Source organism: Lissotriton helveticus, chromosome 1_1 (assembly GCF_964261635.1).
Source record: "Lissotriton helveticus chromosome 1_1, aLisHel1.1, whole genome shotgun sequence".
Classification (NCBI taxonomy): domain Eukaryota; kingdom Metazoa; phylum Chordata; class Amphibia; order Caudata; family Salamandridae; genus Lissotriton; species Lissotriton helveticus.
The window spans coordinates 1,660,118,181-1,660,133,242 of NC_136057.1; the positions used below are offsets into that span (position 1 = coordinate 1,660,118,181).

The following is a 15,062-nucleotide window of genomic DNA, read 5'->3' on the forward strand; positions in this document are numbered from 1 at the left end:
GATAGCGACATAAATAAACAAATAGTAGCACACACTAATAAAAAAACGACATTTCCCGAGATGCAATCAGAGTTTTGTAGTTTCTTGCATTGCGTGATGGTCAAACTGCAATTCCCGAGATACTATCGGAGTTTTGTAGTTCTTTTGAGTCACGCGATGGAAAGGTCACGTGATACCAGACAGTCAAAAATGGTGGTTCCGCGATACACCGGCGCCCCCCCAGATCGTTCGGAAGAACGCGCGGTGTACCGACGGAAAGGTAAGAACTGAGCGGCAGTTAAAGTCTGGTTGTTGCGCATTGCACACGGTCTCCGGCTGGAGATCGAAACAAGTGTTTTTCATGACGGGTACCACTCGAGTTAATACATCTAACTCGAGTGACAAACAAAAAATAGCTCTAACAGTGGCAAATAGCATGGAGCTTTGGCTGGTTATACGATCAGCTCTGTACAAAAAAAACTGGCACGAGCGCTGGATTGTAGATGCGCTTGAAGTATATTCAGAACGACACGCACAGAACATGATACTATTAGCGTGAGGCGGTGAACAACATTAAACGGCATTAACATGCACGAAAGATTAGTTAATGGATCTTCGTGTATTTTGTAAGATATCTGGCTCGCTTCGCAGATACATGTCGGGCCAGTTACTTACAAATTTGCTCCTTGAGATACTAGAGGAGATGGAATAAAATCGAGTTTAGAATAGATATAAATAGTGTTACTGGATAACAAAACTAACAGATTGAGATAAAACTGATATCGAGGAAGAGGTGTGGCTGCCTGTTGTGAGTTTAAGTGGTATATTTTGTTTTGTGTTACCAGAGCGGTGCTCCTCGTACCTGAGCAACAGCCAGGTGGGGTGATGCCATTCCTCCTACGGAATAGGTAAGATGGCTATATTAAAAGTTAAAGATTTTCTTTGGATTTGAGATAATGGTGAATTTAAGACCATCTCTACACAATCAACGAAGTTTTTACTTTGTATGGCAGAACAAATGTGTTTTTGTCTGTGCGTCAATTCTACTGTGTGTTCGTTTGTTATGGTGCTTTGTTCTCTGTTTTTCTTTTCTAGTAGTTACGGAGGAGAGGACTGAGTCACGTTGAAAAATATACAGGTGATATTTTTCCAATTATATACTTTTTGTACAGTAGCCATTAACATCAAGGTCCTGAAGAAAGCAGTGACATATTCAGAGTCACAATAGCTGAAACATGTTGACCCTACTGACTTGCGGATATAATGTTAAATCTGCTCGTGTATTTACATTTTAATCTTAGGAGTATTGAGGGAACCTAATAAACTTTGCAATCCACTCAAATACGACCTAATTTTAGTTTGCACTTTTTCACACATTTATCTCTTCTTTTGGCACTGTAATTCAGCTACCCATTCAAATTAACTATCCGGTTTAATTACCAACACAACTTTATATTATGTATAAGTTGCTTATTGTCTAAACTTACATCAATAGACAAACTGTACTTTCTCCTGGGTAAGGAGAGCCCAAATGATGTATTGGGCGACACCGGACGGGAGCTGATGGGCACTTCTTGGATACTTAAGTGCAGTATGACACATAATTATACTTATTTGCACATATTGGTCCATCTCACAGCACTCTGTCTGATGTTCCCACAATAGAATTGTAGCATTGTCTGACCCCCAGACTTCTCTTTGTTTTGTATAGTGCATTAGGGCATGTGTCTGTCGGGTCGTTAATCTAGCCCTTAGACCCTTTCTCAGAGTTGGTTTTTCACAGTTTACAAAATTCGCCAATTGTAATGGGTTGTTTGTTTTAAAGAATGCTATTGTTGCAATGATGTTCGATACCGCACCATATAGCATCCAGGATGCTTTAGGGTGGAAGTGGTATAAAAGCATAAAGAGAAAACCAGTTGATGAAATGTAAAGCGTAAGGATGCAAACATCTCTCCTAGTCAATAGTCTCCATCATCAGGCAGCTCGACATCCCATCATGAAATACCTCCCAAATTCTTTAGAATGAAAAAAGAAAGGAACAGCACGGATTTAAAAGACCTTTTAAAATGAAAAGATTTCAGGTACTTCATGCAAGTCGATAGAAGGAGGTTCAATGGACTCGAACCGCTGGAAGAAAAGTACTGGTTGTAGCTTTTTGGCATTTTACAGTTAGTGTTTTCAAGAAGAAGTGTCTTGGTCCTGCATAGCTGCCAGACACCACCAAAAACTTGCAATTACCTTTGGTCTTCTGTTGTCTACTTTAGGAATTTAAACCAAGCTTGTTCCTGTTCTGCTGGTTGAGTGGCAGGCAGGTGTTTATGTTGAGGAAATAATCCATCAGTTATCCAATCTAGAATGCTGATGTTACAAGCCTGGTAACAGCCATGTTTTAAAGGTGAGCAAATAGATGTGGTAGCTCAGTGGCCAGGAACAGGGGAGGACCAGGCCAGCAAGTAATCCACGATGATGGTCGGAAAGTATGAAAGAGGGAGACAGACGAACTTGCAGTCCCATCCAGGGGAGTAGCGTGTCCGCGGGTAGACAGCTATTACAGAGTGCTGTAAGGAGTCCACCACAAGGTGCAGGTTTGAGCTGCCTGCGTTCACCAAGTTAATAAAGTTTTTGCGGTCTGTAAAGAAAAGACTAAAGATGAGCCTACAGTACATCCTCTCACATGGCACTTATTCAATACAGCTCTGCACATGCCCCGCTATTCTGTTGTACAATATCAAGCAGCTCCTATTATGAGAGAACTCAACTGGCTTCCGCAAGACTTTGGAACCATCTACTCGAGGCTCTATCTATCCAAATCTACCTCCCTCTATAATAGCTTGAAAATACATCTATGCTAGTCTTTTTCGAAATTCTCACCATCTGCAATACAAAGTCAGGACCAGAGGCTGGGATTATGCTCTTCTTTCTTCATTTTATTTAACAGCATCCATATCAACAATCAAACATTTCATTTTCGACATGCCATAGGGAAAGGAAGAAGTCCATTATTAACCAATCAGGAGCCGATATCTCTTCAAATGCTCCTGTCAGCTCTCTTTGCCCCTCTTTCTTCACTGCTTTATCAGCCATTGGAGATAAGTTTTGGGACTGCTGTCCTTTGTTTTTGCCTCTGTATTCATTGTTGTTGGTGGTTTTACTGACATTTGCTGCAGAAAGTACAATTCTTATTTTCAGCAGCTGCGGAAATGCCCCAACGCTCCTTCCCGGCCACTTAAGTGCAGTCCTTAGCCTTCTACATGCCGCACGGCAGGCACGCAGCAGTCCTCCAGCGGCTAGAGGGAGCACACCCCTTGTGCCTCTCGTCTCCTTATGTGGACACCGATCCCTACCTCCGCAGATCGGAGCACACATTGCCACTTCCTGTGCCTGACCGCTGAGCACCTCCGACCGTGTTATATACTCAGAAACTAATCCCCAACCCACCTGGAATCCTTACGCCCCACGGGGTCTGTACTTGTATGTAACAGCGGTGCCTGCCTTCCACTCGCTCAAAAACCGACCAAGGCGGTATTTGACCAGCCCATTGAATATCAAAGGGCGTGTGATGTCCCGAGAGGCTTATAGCCTTTAATACTGTGCATGTGACTGGAGCGCTTCGCTACCCTAACTCCCTCTCTGGGTTCCCCCAGTTATTAATTGCCCTCTATATGTGTCTACACTCACATTTATCTAATGGAGGAATATGAGGAGGAGAACTTCTACTTCCCAGTCACGGATACGTTCTGTGAAGCAGTAGACGCCTCCATTCACAAGGCAGTCTCAGAGGCGTGCTTGGAGAAGTAGCTCCTAGCAATGGCGCAAAAGTGCCAACAACCCCTCCCCCGGAGGGAAGACCTAGTGGGCCTTCCTGCCCCCCTACCTCCAGGTCTGCCTGATGCCAAACACCCCAAGAACCTGTGCAAATGCCAGCAGACCCCTGGGGTTGACCTGGATGCTTTCACCAGGCTTAAAAAGGCCTTCCTGGGCCACTCTCCTATCTCCTCCATACCAGATGAGCTAGAGGGCCTGCAGGCACCAGGTGCGGATCAGCTCCCCTCCCCGCTCCCTGCCTTTGACAGATCCACCACGGGGTCCGATAGGGACTCAGACCAGGACAGGTCATGGCGGTTAATGCCTCCCCCATCTGGGATGGACCCCGCCACGGAGGAGGCCCACGGCGCAGAGTCTGACATGCTTGACCCTGAGGAACTGATGCACCCTTGTTCCTCCGAATGGACCACCATTGATAAAGTAGCGATGTATATGGTGAGAAGGCTGGGCACACCCCTTGACAGAGATATTCAACCAATTTAGGGCAAACTGACCTGCCCCTCATTGGACTGTACGGTGGCCCTTAACACCAGAAATTGAACTCAGAATGGCCACATGTCTGGCCAAGTACATCGGGGAGCCAAAGAAGGGCATTGACCACTCCTGACGGTCATGCCAGGATAAGCTCCTGAACATGACGAGGCCATTGACAAAAATACTCCACATGGTGGAGGATGCCAAAGCCTTCCGTGCACAAATTTCCCTGAAGGTACTTTCTGACTGGACCCAGAGTACCATTATTTTCCTGGCCAACGCCAAATGTGCCATCTCTCCCAAGAGGCACAGATCTCTCCTGATTAAAATAGTTCTGAAGCTAGGGGATCTGGCAACCTCAGAAGCAGTGCAGATTGTGCAGGGTGGGCTCTTTGGTGAACCTTTCATTAAGGAGCTCAGCAAGTTTGTATCATCCTTCAACTCTCTAGACAAAGCCCAGTCTTCAATAAAGTGCATATTCACCCCTTGGGTTTTGAGGGGGGCCGGCTGTGGCAGGAGGTCCTCCGCTGGGTACTCACAATCTCAAGCCTCAAATAGATGTCAGACCTCCAGGCGGAGTCACTGGCAGGATGCCTCCCACTTCAGGGGTTTCTACCCCACCAGGGGGGACATGCGCCACAGAGGATCTCGAGGTGGTTCATGAGGAGTAGGTTCTTCCATCAACACAAACGGTGAGTGTAACTCTTATTTTTCACAGGGGGTTCGTCTCGCAGATTCATCCATACCTGGAAAACTCTAACATCCAATGTCTGGGTTCTACGGACCATTCAGGGTTCCCATATGGAATTCCATGGGTCCCCCTTCCAACATTTCCTGCCTTGACCCCTCCGCTTCTTGGAGACGTAATCTACCCTTATCCAGTTAGAGATCCAGAAACTCCTTTCCAAGAGAGCCATCTCGCTGTCCATGCATCACCCCTCGGGCAACCTCAGCAATTTATTCCTTTTGGAAAAGCGGGATGGGGTCAGTGCCCGGTGATCAACCTCCGGGAACTCAGCGAATGGCTGGTCTTTTGCCATTTCAATATGGAGGGCATCTATCTCCTCTGGGACCTCCTCAAACCCAAAGATTAGCTGGTGTGTTTGGATCTCAAGTATGCTTATCTGACAAGCCCAATATTCCTGCCGCATCGTCGGTTCCTACAGTTTCAATGGCAGGGTCAGGTCTTTGAATTCAACTCCCTCCCCTTTGGCCTATCCTCCGCTCCTTGATGTTTCACCAAGGTCCTCAATCATGTGGTCAAACATCTAAGTGCCTATGAGAAAGCATGATTGTGTAGCTGGACAATATGCTTCTCATAGATCAATGTACACACACATTATCACTGCATCTAGGAAAACAACGTAGCTCTCCTCCAGTCCCTGGGATTCATTATCAATCATGAGAAATCTGCCCTGAGACCTTCCTAGACCCTTGTCTTACAGGGTTTTGTGATCAACTTGGTGGAAACAACGCTTAGTCTTCCATCCAGGAAGATGGCCTAGATATGACACAAGGTACGCAGAACCCTGTACAAACCATCCACCACCCTCCAGCAGATAGCCAGTGTAGTCCGCCTCCTGTCATCCTCCATTCAGGTAATTTTCCCAGGCCCCTACACTTCTGGGCACTGCAACGCTTGAAGGCATCTCACGTGCGCCATGGTCTCAGGTACTCCTAGCACATTCCCCTCTCGGATGAGGCCAAGGAGGAATAACAATGGTGGCTCAGACATATGGAACCCTGGATTGATGTGCAATCTTTGGATCCCAGCTGGATCTGGTGATAGATTCCGGCGCCAGAGGCACTGGTTGGGGCACGCGTTGTGTGGAGTTCACCACCAGAGGTGGATGGTCCGCCGCAGAGCAATCTCTGCACATCAATTGTCTCAAACTGATGGTGGCTTCTTTCACAATGTAGGGTTGCACCAGGGAACATGTGCAGTGTTGTGTTCTCCTACAAAGGGACAATATAGCGGCAGTCCATTGCATCAACCATCTCAATAGCTTCCTACTTTTTTACTAAAGTAAATGACATCTTCTCATCATTTGCCGCCTCTGATAAACAAAATAATGATGATATAAGTATACCACATACGGACAAAATCTTCTCGCAGTTTGTGGAAATTTCAGAAAATCAAATCCAGGATATCATCAAAACCATTAAGTCCGGCTCAGCACTGGACCCTTGCCCCCTGAAAACTTTACGCCCATTAATGGACACGTTGATCCCTGTTATAACTCAAATCTGCAACTTAATGTTCTGCACTGGAATCTTCCCCACTTCACTAAAAAAAACCTTACTGAAACCACTTCTGAAAAAATCTGGCCTAGATAAAATGGAGTTAAAAAACTATAGGCCCATAGCTAACCTCCCATTTCTAGCCAAAGTGGTAGAAAAGGCAATGAACATTCAACTTGCGGAATTCATCGAACAAAACCATCTGCTCGATGAAACACAATTTGGATTCCGCAAGTTTCATGGAACGGAAACGGCGCTCATTAAAGCGGCGGACGATATCCGACTAATTCGAGATCAAGGGGGTTCAGCACTACTGGTGCTTCTAGACCTATCGGCCGCTTTCGACACGGTCGACCACAAGATTTTGGTCGACCGTGTCGAGGGGATGGGCCTGCGGGGCCTAGCCAAGAACCTATTGGCATCGTTTCTGGCGGATAGGTCCCAGGCAGTTGCCTTGGGACAATTTGAGTCAACGGAGTTGTCCTTGCCATGTGGGGTACCTCAAGGTTCATCCCTTAGTCCGACACTATTTAATATCTATGTGTCGGACCTCGCTAAAACCATCAAAGCGCACGGGATGAACCTTACCTCATATGCGGACGACACCCAGTTGATTCTGACCATCAGAAATGATGGGGAAACAGTAGCGGAGAGTTTTAAGGCAGGAATGTTGGCTATCGGACGATGGATGTCAGCAAGCCGCTTAAAACTGAACTCCGAAAAAACCGAGGTGGTAACTTTTGGTCACCTTAGCCCCTGCTGGTCTTTGGCATGGTGGCCTCCATCCTTTGGAGCCCTGCCTAAACCAACCCCGAAGGTGAGAAACCTAGGTGTCATCTTCGATGATAAATTGAATTTTGTGGCTCATGCCAACCAGACGACATCTGCGGCTTTCTATAAGTTACGCCTGGTAAAAAAGATCCTGCCATTCCTTCCCAAATCAGTAGGCAGAACATTAGTAAGCGCTCTTGTCCTGTCTGCATTGGACTACTGTAATGGCTTGTTTGCCAATGCCCAAATCAGGGTCATCAAGAAAATGCAGCTTGTACAGAATGCTGCAGCCAGACTTCTCACGGGTGTCCCCAGATTTGAACCCATAACTGACACCTTGAGAGATCTTCACTGGTTTCCAGTAAGGAATAGAATTAAGTTCAAGACCTTGTGTATTGTGTATAAATCCTTGCACCAACAAGCCCCGCAATTTTTGAGAGATCATCTCACGCCATATCAGCCCCCTCGGCCACTCCGTTCTTCTAAGATGAACGATCTGGTAGTGCCACGGACCAGATTAGTTAACTGGGGAGACAGACGATTCTTGGTGGCTGCTCCGAAACTATGGAACACACTCCCCCAATCCATCAGAGCTAGCCCAAATCTCCTGTCATTCAGAAAACAGCTGAAAACATGGTTGTTTAATCTTTAAAGAGCTTGAAGCCAAAGTTAGGAGAGTCAACTAGTGTACAGCGCCGAGACGCCTGCGGGCAATTGTTCGCGCTATATTAAATGTTAAAATAAATTAAATAAATAAATAAATAACTAAATAAATCTGGGGCCACAAGGTTCAGAGCTCTCTAGGATCTGGCCAATGGTTTCTGGGAATATTGCCTCAACCACCATATTTCAGTGATTGCGGAGCACTCCTGGGCACGTCCAACCAGGTCACAGATTGGCAATCATGACAAGCCAGGGACACAAGCCTTTGCCACCTGTTTCAATCGCTCTTGGACCACTAGGGCCCATTCTCGATAGACCTCTTTGCGTCTGGCCTGGACCATCAACTTCCCTGATACATCAGTTGGAAACCGAATCCCAACACAGTATAGACCGATGCCTTTCTTCAGGATTGGTTGATGATAAAGAGACTCACTGCACAGACTCTCAGACATCGGGTATAGCTGGTGGTGGGGATCCCGATGTGCCTGTTGCAAGTTTGGTTTCCAGTTCTGGTGGAATTTCCTGGGAATTTTCCAATCCATTTACCCCAATGTCAGTATCTCCTCAGGGATCCGTCCCTGAATCCCACCATTTGACAATAAATGGAACCCTCCAGCTTATGTCGTGAATGATTACAGGTCTCAATGGCAAGTCCTGGGACTTTTGAAAAGTGCTGCGGATCTCCTAAGACGGTATGATCAAACTTTACCAATCGGTTTGGTCTTGATGGTTGAGTTGGTGTCAGCAACGGGACCTGGATCCAGTGGGGACCGATCTTGTAAATATCTTGAAATTCCTAGCCTCATTAGCGGCAAACATACTGGCCAAAAGATGGGTCAACACCTTTTGGTCAGGGATCTCCTCGGGTCATGCCCATGTGGGAGGTCTTCCTGTGGGGTAACATCTCCTTGCTGGGAAACTTTTCAGAGGCATCCAATTGTCCCTTTCTCCAGAGCCAAGATATTCTGTCCTGAACTTGTTTCTTACCTGGCAATAAATACTTTTCTCAAAAGCAGTTGTCGGTGAAACTGGGGACCTTGCTCTGCCTAGTGTCCAGCAGATGGGCCTTGGACATTACGGGTAGGATGTTTACATTACATTTATGGGGTCACCTTCCACGTTTCTGGACCTAGGAAGTGTAACTCATACCCGGCCTTGGCAGGCTTTTTGAAACTATGTGTGATTTGTGGTATCAAGGCATACGGGGCCTTGACTGAGGAGCTCAGCCTCCACGAGGAGCAGCAGTTGTTCATTGCCCTTCGAAAACAGTACAAAGCAGTCTCTTCCCCGACCATTGCATGGTGAGTTCGATGGACCATGCAAGAGGCTGGCATTGAAACTAAAATGTTCTAAGCTCTTGGAGCTCGCTTGGAAGATATTCTGAATGCAGCGGACTGATTTTCAAAAGGTTCTACTTCAAGCCAGTTCCCTCCATTTTGGCTGTAGTGGTAGACAAGCTTTAAACTAGCATAATCCCTGCTCCGGTCCTAGCATAGAAGGAACATTTTCATAATTAAGCGGTGGATTAGCCTACTCATTGCTGTCTGATCGTCGTCCACCCCGGAGACAAAGGATAGGTTTATTTTGGAGTAAGGACTCAACCTTACGTTAAGTTTGAAAATTCTCATGAGAACAAGTCCTAATTGGGGGGGGGGGAGAGAGCTGACAGGAGCATATGAATAGATATCCTGGTTCCTGATTGGTTGATGGACTTCTACCTTTCCCTGTGGCTTATGGAAAGTTAAATTTTTGTTGTTTGATAGTTGATGTGGCTGCTGTTAAAACAAATGAACAAAGAAGAGCATAATCACCACTTCTGTGACCTTTATAGAATTGAAACTATCCGTTATGAAAGCTAGGAAAGTGTTCAATACATATAACTACACTTCTTTTCACTGATTGTTTTATGCATCTTCTCATCTGAAGCACTTGCTTGCTCACTCACATGGCTAGCTCTACACAAAAAAATTGCAATTTATAAATAAAATATAATTGCGTTACAAGATAAACTCTGCAAATCCATTTAGCTTTTATATTCTAATCTGCAGCACTTATACAGGTATCTACCATATAGCAGAAACTCTGCTGCCAAGTCTTCCTGTACTAAAGCCGATACTTTATCCCTTCGCAGCAACCTTGGTATTCTTAACTAAAGCAAAAATAATAGTGTTTTGTTAAGATACTGTAATGTAATTATTGATTTTAAATGGTAGATCTAACACACTTTAGATTAACGGATACATTAATGCTAATATTTTTATGAGAAAGTCATCTTTGGATGTTCTATAGCCCTCTCCAAGGCAGACACGAAGTGAACTCACAGGCGTTGAAGTACTGCTCTCCGTAGGTCTCCTTGACGTCGTTTGGCATGCAGCCCCATGCGTCCTGTAAACCTTTCTCTACAACTGGCCTGGTTACAATACCAGTTTTGAAAGCGCCGGGTTCCACAATTGAGACTTTTACTCCATAAGCGCGAAGATCACGTCTAAGGCAAAAAAGTGAGAGCATGGAAATGGCTAATCAACGCTTGTGAAAAGCAAGGCATCTCAAGAACATGAATAGCTCCAAGCATAAAACTGCACCACGACAATCTGATATCAAGGTGCAACATCACATGACTATATTTGGTGCCAGAACTCGGACTTTAAAATCTCAATAAGGTCTGAACTCTAAATACATTGTTCTGTGTAAGAGACTTAAGTCACAAGTTGGTCCTTAAGTCTCGCCCACCAGATAGAGCAAGCTGCATGTTTGAGAAATGACCTGCTGTGCGCCTACAGTGCACTTAGATGCTTACCATTAGTTTGCTTTATTGTCTATCTCCTTTACTAGCCTTTTCTTCATTAGCTTGTGTGAGCTTTTCTTCCTCTTCTTGCGTTTGTCCTCACTTCCCTGGAGCATGACCTCATTACTTGTGTTCTTCCACTTCGTACTTTTCAAGCACTACTTTTTTTTGGATTTAGCGCTCCATGAGAGTGCATTTATTTTCAAGCTATCTCCCTTATGCACTTTGCTTTCCCCTCCGTCGAGCTCTGTACTGTGAACTTCTCCCCCATATCATGTTTCTTCCACCACCCTACCTATGATAAGGTGCATTTTAGGCGGAATCTGAAAAAGTGACTTTTCCAGCTCTAGGACTTTCCAACTCGGTGGCAAGGGCGGATCTCTGTCTGCTGTTATTGTGGTCTTTCTATCTCAGTGCAGGGACACTCCTGGGAGTAGACACGCGCTTTATAAAATCCAGATAACATAACATCATAGAATTCCTTTTTCCCTCTTCTTTAGCCATGCTGCACAGCATCCGGAATGATGTACAGCATTGCTAACAACCATTGTTAAAGTAAATAGGTTCAAAGGCAAGACCTATTGGCTTTGCCAATACTTGTTAAAGTATGTGTATGTATTTAGGGATGTAACCACGCCATGCTGATTAACTTCAGAACGTTAAAGGATTAACGTCTCTGTCTGCAGTCTGAAACGCAGCTATTTCTCCATCATGTTATGTTATGTTATGTTATCTCAGCTTGTAAAACGCGACAGCTGCCCCAGCAAAGGGGCGTCCCGGCGCTAATGCAGGAAAGACAACACGGTAGAGAGCATGTGGAAGACTAGGGAGCCGGAAAGAGGTAGGTCTTGATGGCTTTTCCAAATGCAAAGTAGTTGTCAAGGCCACAGATCTGCACAGGAAGTGAGTTACAAAGAGTGGCGGCTCTATAACGAAAAGAGCGGCCACCCGCCCGGGCTCTACGGGGCAGAGGAACCACCGCCATATGCTGACCCAGTGAGCGGAGACATCGCGTGGGGGCATAGGGCAACAGGAGATAAGCCAAAATGGGAGGAGTGGCCAGCTTCAAAACCTTAAAAGCAAAGCATAAGGTTTTGAATTCAATGCGTCTGGCCACCGGTAGCCAGTGCAGGCGGCGGATAGCATTAGACACAGAGCAAAATTTGCGTAGACCTAAAAGTGTTCTGGCAGCTGCAATCTGTGCCCTTTGCAACCTCAAGACCTCCGCCTTGTTGGACCATAAATACAGGGAACAGGCATAGTCGAGTCTTGACAGAACCGTTGCCTGAATGATGACCTGACGCGTTGAGGCATCGGAAAAGCCCAACAGGGGTCTAAGCCCCCGAAGGAGTCCAAAGCACGTCCCAGCCGTTTTTTTTGTTTAGACTCAATAGTTTAGGGAAGAGTCGAGCCATACCCCAAGGTTCTTTGCCACCTGTTTGGGGAGGGGGGTTTACCAAGACAGGTTGGCCACCAGAGATCGCTCCACCGATCATGGTCCCTTCCTACTAACAATACCTCTGATTTGTTAGAGTTCAGTTGGAGGCAATTGCTGTTCATCCACTCGGCCACTGCCGCTAGGTCGCCCTGAAACTTGAGGGCGTCCCGCTCGTTGTTATTAGAGAGTGCCACCACCAACTGCGTATCGTCAGCGTAGGAGACCATGGTCAGACCCCTACTGATGGCAACTGCCGCTAAAGGTTGGATATAAATGTTAAACAATAGGGGGCTGAGGGAGGAGCCCTGAGGCACCCCTTGTTTAACTGGATAAATGCCAGAGGTAAACGGCGGGGCAATGACCGTGAATTACCTCTCATGAAGGAATGAACCCAACCACTCCAAAGCCGAGCCCATAATTCTGGCCTCCACAAGGCGTTGCAGCAGTATGTCATGTGACACTGTGTCGAACGCTTTGCTCCGATCTAACATAATCAGCGCCGACGTTCGACCTTCATCAGCGGCTGACCAGAGATGTTCCGTAAACCGCCAGGAGTGCTAATTCCGTGCTATGACCCGGCCTAAAACCATTCTGAGAGGGATCCAGAAGGTTATTGGCGGTCAGATAGTCAGATAGAATGAAGTTCACATAGGCCTCTGTGATCTTAGCTGCCCGTGGAAGCAAGGAAATAGGGCGGTAATTCTCTGGTCTGGCTGGATCAAGAGTCGGTTTCTTGAGTAGAGGAATCACATTTGCTTGTTTCCAGGCCCCGGGCACCACAGCCGTTCTGAGGGAACCATTTATCAACTGATTCAGGGGTGGTAGAATTGTCGACAGCACTTTCTTAAATTGATCAGGCTTAAGTGGGGCAGCAGGAGATCCTGACTTAATCTTATAGCAAAGAGCAGAGAGTTGATCAGCCGTAGTAGGCGGAAAAGTGTGGAGGGTGTTAGCCTGTTGGCAGCCGCGTGACTCCTGCGGGATGATATAAGTGGTCGGGAAGGACCGATAGATGGCGTCCACTTTTTCCACAAAGAAGAGGGCAAGGTCCTCACACTGTTTATTGGACTTGATGGTTGACCCAGCTGCAGTTTGTTTTGATTGCAGACTGGCAAGAATGGAAAATGTACTCTTAGAGGAATTAGTACTCTCACGTATTTGATTAGAGATAAAAGCTGTACGTGCCTGATATATGGCCTTATGGTAGTTTTTGATTGCTGCCCGATAGATAACTTTGGCCTTGAAGCAGAAATCTCTTCTCCAAATCCGTTCTGGTTTCTTGCACCCCTTACGCATATCAGCAAGTTCCATCTTGAACAATGGTTGAGATTTGGTTTTGTGATTGGCTGAGCGCTTCATAGGGATTAAGCTGTCTAATGGGTGCTCTATCCACTTCGAGAATGCTCTGTAAGCTTCATTGGAATCTTCAGCTAGATTCGGGCAAGTAGCCAAAAGGCAAGCACCCTGATGATCCCAATTTAGTTTGTGCCACTGTTGTTTCCAAGTGGAAACCTGACCCTAAGTCCGAGCAGGAGTGACATCATGAAGGGACATTGAAACCAAAAAATGGTCCGTCCAACCGAACCTGATCGGTGTGTGCACTGTAATGTGGGATATATTAGTAAAAACTGGATCTAATAAGTGCCCTGCAATATGAGTAGGGCCCACTACTAGCTGTAACAATTGGCAGGCTGCTAAATCGGTCGCAAAATTCACCATATCAATGTTTTCTACTTCGTCTAAATGTAGGTTCAAATCCCCTAGGATAGTAAAGTTGGTGGTGTGAACAGCTAAGGTGCTAACCAGGTCTACCAGGGCCTCCCTAAAACCTAGTGAGGCAGTTGGTTCCTCAAGCTCCTGCACCTCAATTAAAAGTCTTCTCAGGAAGGATTAGCCAACTCCCAAGAGAGTCTGTGAATTTTGTTTTCTAAATTACATACAAACATGTATAGCAATGGCAGATATGAAACACCAGACACCATCTAGCCTCTGTGCTCAAATACAAGATGGTTGCTGTGAAGTTATATACATTGTACGATTTTAATCCAAGATTGCTGCTATGCAGACTTTATTGAGCTGACACAGATGCTGGATTGCAGGCTTCTCCTACTATTAACTTGTGATTTACTGGCAAGTAGCCCTCTGTGCGCAGTCCAGCCTAATTATATGGAAACTTTTACTTGGTTGAAATAAAATACGTATACCATGTACTGAAAAGCGTGTATTCGAAACGAAAATGTGTGTATTTTCAGAATGCTGATGTCTGGTTATAATGGTTGTATTTTAATATTAACAGATGATATTTGAGTGTTGAATCATGCTGCCATGTGGGGACTTATTGATCATATTATTACCTAGGGGCCAGGTGAATTGCAACTGTGGTTGTGATGTATTGCCCATGTGGTGGTATTACAAATTGATGAAGACTTTTTTGTACCCTATTGCTGGCAACCGTACCTGATGCACTGAGTTTATTGTTACTGGTAATCTTGCATCCAGTGATGTAATTTTGTCCAATGTTGTCATTATTTCAACAGCAATAATATTAGATCCCCGAGACGATTTTCATTGCACATAAGTAGCTCTTATTACTGAAAAGTTTAGACTCCACTGCTGCATTGTGAACAACCTCAAAGAGGGAGGGAGGAGGAGGAAGTATGCAGGACTTTAAAAGGGGAAAATGAGGATTCTGTGGATTTATATGTTGTCCTTTGAAAGAAGCTTGCGACTCACCTACAGCAATACTACCTGTTTTTCGCGTACAATGGAACGACGTCTGTATCTAAACACATCCCTTTTTAGCCTGCCACAATATTGATCTATTGCAGAAGAATCTATCAAAACCATTGTTTGACATGCAAAAAAAATGCTGATTTACATCAG

General features: G+C 45.6%; 1 protein-coding gene across 1 annotated transcript in view; it reads right to left on the reverse strand.

Moving 5' to 3' along the window:
• Positions 1–1,758: 1,758 nt before the first annotated feature.
• LOC144830115 (retinol dehydrogenase 7-like) overlaps positions 1,759–15,062 on the reverse strand; it is a 71,782-nt gene continuing 58,478 nt past the window's right edge. The window contains exons 6-7 of the mRNA XM_078688884.1: positions 10,278–10,441; positions 1,759–2,611 (exon numbers count right to left, since the gene is read on the reverse strand). Of these exons, the coding sequence (XP_078545010.1) occupies positions 2,400–2,611; positions 10,278–10,441 (376 nt within the window). The 3' untranslated portion in view covers positions 1,759–2,399. The remainder of the gene's footprint in view (positions 2,612–10,277; positions 10,442–15,062) is intronic.